Below are 7,709 nucleotides of genomic sequence, written 5' to 3'. Positions count from 1 at the left end.
AAAAGAATTAACATCAAATATGGGCTAAAAGACTCCACAAGAAGCAATATCTAGACTATGAGACATTCTATAGGACAAATGACTTGGATTCTGGAACAAATGGGGGGAGGGAACCATTATAGATTTAAAATACTTAAGAATATGATTCTTGTTTGGATCCTGACTGTCTCAAACCAGCAATACAAAGAAATTTTTTAAATAATTGGAGAAATTTAAATATGGAATGGGCATTAGATATGAAGGAATTATTACTAAGTTTTTGAAGTAGTAATGATATTACGATAATGGAAAATGGAAACATTCCTGTGTTAGAAATGCCTACTGATATATAAATGAAATAAGAATGACAAACGTTAGCAATTGCTGCTGGGTGTTCATTATTGTTTACCTTTGTATATATTTACATTTTTTCATCATAAAAAGTTAAAATGAAAAGGCAGGTCAACTGAAAAAAAATGGGGTAAAAAAAAATCCTTCCATCCTGGGAATGCTTGTTTACAGAACCTAGGGGGCTATCTGCTAAAAGTCCTTGACTCAAGCAATCAATCCTGGCAGCAAATCTGGGTTTATCTCGACTGCACGTCCTCTGGTGATTTGCAGCCCACACCAAGCACTCAGACAGCTTCTCAGGGACAGGAAATTGCAGGGTTCTGTTGTTTTCTGTCGAGAGCACTCTGACACTTAGCAGCACTGCCCTGCCTGAGACAGCTCCTCAGTCCTAGAGTCGTTCACTGCTGACATCAAATTGCAACTTCAGCTAATGGTCAAGTTGCCTGTGTTCCGCTAGTATTAGTGATCAAGTACCTACAAGTTCATGTCCATGGAAATCCCTTGCTAGCCATCAAACTCTGTGCTTGCAGGGACCGCTTTTCCCTCTCAAAAACCAGGGACTGGCCCAGCATCTGAACCCTAGTATAAGCACTAGTGTTTAATTGAACGGAAACCCTTAGAGGAAAGGGGCCACAATCATTTGACTGCCACTTAGCATAGTAAAACAAATTGTGCTAAAATATTTTAAAGATAAATTTAAGGACTACTTCCTAAAGACAATAGTTGTCTTTTCTCAGTCACTAAACATTTGGTTGTCACGGAAAGAAACAGAGAAGAGAAAAAGTATAGGAGTAACAGAAGCCCAAAGCATCTGGTCCAGGTAAAATCAGGGAAGAAAAGTTATTTCATTCAGATCCTTATTTAATATAGGACTTAAAAACAAACACACAGAAACCTTTCCCCTACCCTTCTTTTTATCCCTCACCTTAACATCACCTTCAGTAACAGCGTGTGCCAGTTCTCAGGTACCCGCAGTGTGGACTGCTAGGGAGCTAGCCAACTTCAAGCCTGTAATTACTCCAATAGCGTCTGGGACACGTTATAGACAGGTCTCTATGTTTTCCCTCTCTCGGCTAAAAATGAAGCTCTAGTAAAATGTGTCACTTACTTTCCAGTGTTGTCCATAAGGAATAGTTCCTAATTTGAAATCCCTACCCCTAGCTTAGTGTGAGAATTAGTAAAATAAATGATACTAAACTATTTTAAATTGGGGGAAGAGAAGCACCATGAAAATATATATTTATTGTTGCTTAAATTGATAAAAACACAAGTTAAACCTATTTCTTTAAGAAGTTTTGAGACCAAAGATCACAATAAAAGACTTAGGGGTTTGCTATAAGAGAGTATCATCCCCATTCCACAACTGTCCTTACTACCTTTCTGTGCGCTCTTATAAACTACTTGACCTTCTGAACATGACACTTCTCAATGACCAGCTCCAGCAACTGGGCTTCCTCCCGTCCTCTCTTCGTAGCAGTGGCGTGGCTGCAGCATCACAAAGTCAATTCCTAGAGGTCACAAAATAAGATTTTGACGTGAGGGACGCCCCTCATTTACAGTTCCCTTCTGGATAAGATACAGAGGCCTCATTGCAGGGAATTCTCATGTGAAAACAATAGGAGGATGAGTGGTTGTAAGTATTTTTTCCCCAAAGAAATATATCAATAAAGTAACCCGGTTGACAGTGTAAAGCAGTGCGTCTATGTGGGGTCAAGGCCAGAGCAATGGACAGCTTATCTTGCTCATCCTTTTCCTCTGATAAAGCCCCAAGCAGCACTGAAAAGTCTTTCTTCACAAGAGCCTCGAGGCTTTTTAAAAAGTGCTCTGAAAAAGAAGGGGACAAAAGGAAACTGAAATTACGAGGAGTTTCCAGTCTGCTTCTGGTGGCTGATCCAGAAGGATGCCTCAGTTGCTGCTTCTCACCTGCCTCTTCATCACGGTTACACCTGCAGCACCAATGGGTGAGTCTAGTGGCACGCAGTCGGCATCCTGAACTTTCTGGTGTGGGAAATTGCTGTTATGTACAGATTATTAAGAGCTATATTCTAGTATCTGAAATACTGGGCCTACAGTAGTGTAAGAAAAGTCACTGATAACCTATGATGATATATTTTCAGAGAATTTCTGTTTCATGGTTTTCTTAGCCTCTTGCCTGGGCAGCCAAAATTTCCTTGGATCGGCCATTGCCAACAGCTTTCCACTAGCTAAACGTTGCTTACAGTGCGTGTGTGCGTGTAAAAGGAAGCCTGACCTCTTTATATTTGAGGCACTTCTATAGTTACTACTTTAAGAGCAAAAACGGCGATGTTTAGAGTTGAGGATAGAGCTTTTCTCTTTAATACTTCCAAGAGACGAATTGCAAGCCATAGCTCTGTGAAAGGCACAGATCTGGTAAATTAAACTTCTCAGCCTCGGCATCTGGAAGCACGTCTCTGTGCACAGGCCAAAAGAGTCTTAAACTGTCTCCCTGCTCAGGCCGACACAAAACTGGCCAACGAGCTGAAGTTTCCATTCCAGTTACTAACAAATGTCTCTCTCCCTTTTCCGGCAGAATTTAAGTTCTAATTGGAAGAGAATGTGAGAGGAGGTTGAAACGGAGAGAACATTCGTCCTTGGCACTTTTGAGGAACTCAGCACTTTGCTGACCCTGAGCCAGGCCTCGCTTTAGCACCTTTGAGGAGACACACTAGAAATAGGCTTGAGACCCTAAGGACATGAAAACTAAATGTAGTGTTTTATCCTGGATGAAATCCTGGAATGGGGCCAAAGACGATAAAATGAAGAATACCTAAATAAGTTGTGTCCTTGAGTTAATAATAATGTGTCAACACTGGTTCATTCATTGTGGCAAAGGTACCATGTATAATGTATCATAATAGGGAAAAGCAGGTGTAGGGTATGTGGGAACTCTTTGTACTATCTTCTCCATTATCCTCAATCTAAAACTGTTTTTAGTAGTCTACGTAAAAAAGATCAGCTTGAACTAGGTTTCATCACCCAGTATCTGTGGCCCACAACTAACCAAGAGTCTCCTAAGCAAAAGCCGTCCTCCCCTCAACCTCGCTCCCTTTCCCAGTCGCTTGCCTTTCTTCCTCTCCCCAGGGGGGCCTCCTGTGCCTCCCAATCACATGCCTTCTCCCTTCCCAGATTTCCTCCCCGCGCCCCCGCCCTGCCCCCAGCCCTTCTAGGACTTTTGACCCCTTGCCCAAAGAAAGATAGATAAAAAGGTAACTCCGGGTGTCTGCAGTGAGGGACTGGGGGGATGCTTGCCCTGGGAAGGAGGGGAGGTGACAGAAAGGGAGTGGAGAAGGGAAAGGAGAAGAGGGGGGTGACGCGGGGAGCCAAGGGGGAGAGTAGAGAAGACAGGGAGCGGAGAGGGAAGGGAAGTGAGGGGGCGTCCAGGACTGAGCCTGATCGAGGGGCAGCTTCCAGGGCAAGGACTCCGGAGGGTTGGGGATTCTGGTTCTGCAAACCCTGGGACAAAAGTTCTGGGACGTTGACAGTACCCTTGGCCCCGGCGCTTGGCCACCACGAGGTGCCGTGCCTGGGGTGCACAGAAGTCCCAGCGTCCCCATTGTGGGGACCCCAGAGGGGCGGCCTGCTGGATGGCTGGCAGGCGGATGTCCTGGTAAAGGCAGAGGAGTTTTCTGGCAGGCCGAGGCCCTCCTGACTCGACCTTTGAAAGGACACCACAGGGCTGTTCTTTCTGAGCTCTCCCGACTGAGGCGTGTCTGTACGTCAGCAGTTTAGGATGCCCGTGTGCATAATATGGAATTGCGGGCTCCATGCTGAGAGGCTGGAAACAGGAATGAACAGGTTACCAAAGGACTGAATTACTGCCTTAAAAGAGGTGGAGGTGAATGGGTATATTTAATGTTAGGACTATTGCGGGGATTACTTTTTAAAAACATATTATTTATTTATTTTACAGGAGTTAGTAGGAAACTCTGTCCTGTGTGTGCCATATCCCCCCTATAGCCAGAAGTGAACTTTAACAGAGAGCACAAGAAATTACAGTTAAATTTAAGGAAAAACATAAATCATAAAACAGTTATTGAGGAACGTTTGGGAATTTCTGTAAAAATCATTAAAAGTCGAGTACCTAACCATTTCTTATAAAATTACAGCCAAGGAAAAGAACCAAACAAATATTTCTATGAATTTATAATCACCTGTGAGATTGCCCTGGAAACCCACAGCTGGGAGAGCAGATGAGGGAATTTTTCCCTTCTGAGAGGAGAGTCTGTCTGAGGACATTCCTTCCCCTGGGGACACTGAGCTTTGATCTAGGGCATTGTTGTGAGGCCTCAGGGACATTCTAGAGGACAGGGTTGCTCGGCCAAGTGCAGCTTGGCAAGTGTGTTATTTCCAGAAAGGGCAGCATCCTACTTATTTCCTGCCCCTAACGGTCACATGCTCCCTGGAGCCATGAGCAGGAGGCTGCACCCTCCTCTACCCGCAGGTGAAGTTTAGAGGGTAAACTTGAGTGTGAAATGTAGACTGGAAAAATCCAAAATACTTTCTAGACAGCTTAGACTTTGCAATCATGCCCCATCTGCACTTAATTAGTGTGTGTTATCAGCTAAAACCGAAATTCCCGCCCACAACCTGTGTTGGCTTAGTGTGAGTTCCCTGCCTGCAGTGCCGGTTAAGTCAACTTGACATGCATAAGAATGATCGTACTCCCTGGCTAGTGCTCCTTTCTAGAATTTCTTGGTTTTATAGCTTCTTCATACAGACAATTTGCCTACATTAGTTCAATGTTTTCCTGAAGTTGAGGGAAGCAAGGAGAATATTGGGAATATTGACGTCTTTACTCACTAAAATGTTTTTGATGAGATGCTTGTCCATGCGGGGTATACACTAAGAATGCATACCAGAAAAATTCTGCCCTATTGTACATGGTGATGCCCTGGCCAATTGTGAATCTACGAAGTTCACAATATTTCCAATGGCCTGATGGAACATACTCACTCTGAGACTGTCTTCCGTAACCACTTGCCAGTATTCCATGTGTTTCACGTGACTTGTGCCAGAGGCTGTTTCCTCTTCAGTAGGATGAGTTTCACACATTCATTATCAAGTCAAACTTTCCACTAGTGCAAAATTCCAGCTACAATTGTGCTTACAAATGACCACTTTTTGAAAATTTCCAAAGATGAGCGGCTTACCACACTGTGATACCTCTCTGTGACTAGATAGCTGAACAAAATTTGCTTCCCGATAACAATTTGTTCTTGGTCCTATAACTGAATACCTAACTCCTCTTCTACAAGCCTAATCCAGACATTTGAAAAATAATATGCATATTTTTCAGTCTTCTTTAAACTGCAGTTCTCAGCTCCTTCCCGAGTAAATTATTTAAAGCTTCCTTCTATGCCTAGTCACCTTCCTCCGGATTCCAAGTTTGTTCATTGCTTCCAGGAAGTATCGCCTCCAGGTCTGAACACAATACTCGAAATATTGTCTGCCAGCGCAGAGTTCAATGAGACTGTAACCCTGACCTCCCTTCTTTGGAACGACTCTCCTTCCATCAGTTGATTTCTGTGGATAACAAGTTTAGCCCAATGCTAACACTAAACCTTAGATAGATTTGAAATAATTTTGTAAAAGGCATTTGGGAAACATGTTTTAAGTCAACCTGGGGAATCTTAAACAGCTACTTTTGGGGACTTTAGAGTATTTCTTTCTGAACCCCAGATAACACGGGACCAAGAAGGTGGGCTCAGGCCTGGGATATATCAGGTGGTCTCTGGGATGGGATATATCACAAGGTCCCTGTGAGGTGTTCTCTTCGCTTCCAGCCCTAGATCCTTGTTCTGCTTACATCAGTCTGAATGAGCCCTGGAGGAACACTGACCACCAGTTCGAAGAGTCTCAAGGCCCACCTCTGTGTGACAACCACGTGGACGGGGAGTGGTACCGCTTCACAAGCATGGCGGGAGATGCCATGCCCACCTTTTGCATACCAGAAAACCGCTGTGGGACCCATGCGCCTGTCTGGCTCAATGGCAGCCACCCTCTAGAGGATGAGGGCATCGTGCAGCGCCAGGCCTGTGCAAGCTTCAGAGGGAACTGCTGCCTCTGGAACACCACCGTGGAGGTCAAGGCTTGCCCTAGGGGCTACTATGTGTATCGCCTGACCAAGCCTAGTGTCTGCTTTCATGTCTACTGTGGTCGTAAGTACCTTCCCTATGCTCTTCATCCTCCCCCACAAGGCATCAAAGAGAAAAGTGCCATGTGAAATTTAGGTGTGGTCGTATCCCAGAGTCCGAGTAACATGGATTTAGAGCCACATATACCTCTAGATTGTGATTTCTGAGATCTCTTCTTAAATTTCTGAAAAATTCCTGGAGAATAGAAAGGGAAAGGAGCTATGACTTTCATCATTTCTGTTTTATTTTGTCTTCATTTCATTCAAACAAAACACTAGAAAATGAACCCAAAACACTAATCTGGAAGAACATAAGCACCCATGTGTTCATTGCAGCATTATTTACAATCGCCAAGATATGGAAGCTGCCCAAGTGTCCACCAGTAGATGAGTGGATAGAACAACTATGGGACATTTACTCAAGGAATACTACTCATCCATAAAAAAGAAGTTTTACCCTTTGCAACAGTGTGGATGGACCTGGAGAACATTATGTTAAGTGAAACAAGCCAGTCAGAGAAAAGACAAATCCCATATGATCTCACTCATATGGGGAATCTAATGAACAAACTGAACTAACAAGCAAAGTAGAGACAGACTCATAGATAGCAGGAAAACAGCTGGGTGGGGCAGGGGTGAGGGAGGTTGGGGTGGAGGGATTGAGCAAAAAGGAAAAAGGACTCACAGACATGACAACAGTGTGGTGATACAGGAGGGTGATACAGGAGAATATAAGGGGACTAAATACTAATGGAAAATACAATAAAATTTTTAAAAAATGAAATGTTGATTTAGGTTGTGTAAGTAGTGTATTTCTAACCTTTTTAAGTATGGAGGACCCCTTTTTAAAATCTATATTAGCCATCTATGTGATAGCATTGTGCTTAGTATCCACTGATGTTTTTTAATCATATAGGGAAAACTACTTTAGGTTAATAATACTTTAAAATAAATTTTTGTGTTATCAGTCCCTTATCAAAATCTATATACATTTTTAAAAGAGTACATAGGAAAAGTAGGAGATAATGTTTGTTTAATCTATAACTCATACTTGGTGAGACTTTAGATTTGCAGAAGCTCTGTGACCAGACAAGAGCCTGTGGATCTGAAGTTGGGAATCACTGATCTGAATGACAAACATCCCTGGGTCGTATCTCTTTCCATTGGGCTTATGTAATCCCTAAACAGTGTGATTTCTTGTTTTTTTGTTTTTGTTTTTGTTGTT

General features: G+C 43.1%; 1 protein-coding gene across 2 annotated transcripts in view; it reads left to right on the top strand.

Moving 5' to 3' along the window:
* Nucleotides 1–2,158: 2,158 nt before the first annotated feature.
* OIT3 (oncoprotein induced transcript 3) overlaps nucleotides 2,159–7,709 on the top strand; it is a 28,827-nt gene continuing 23,276 nt past the window's right edge. For both annotated transcript variants that reach the window (XM_045842417.1, XM_045842416.1), the window contains exons 1-2: nucleotides 2,159–2,291; nucleotides 6,135–6,509. In XM_045842417.1, the coding sequence (XP_045698373.1) occupies nucleotides 2,231–2,291; nucleotides 6,135–6,509 (436 nt within the window). In that variant the 5' untranslated portion in view covers nucleotides 2,159–2,230. The remainder of the gene's footprint in view (nucleotides 2,292–6,134; nucleotides 6,510–7,709) is intronic.

Source organism: Phyllostomus hastatus, unplaced genomic scaffold, assembly GCF_019186645.2.
Source record: "Phyllostomus hastatus isolate PE091 unplaced genomic scaffold, TTU_PhHast_1.1 phas_contig_38, whole genome shotgun sequence".
NCBI classification, from domain to species: domain Eukaryota; kingdom Metazoa; phylum Chordata; class Mammalia; order Chiroptera; family Phyllostomidae; genus Phyllostomus; species Phyllostomus hastatus.
The sequence above is the reverse complement of the archived record's forward strand: the minus strand, read 5'-3'. Positions and strand labels throughout refer to the sequence as shown.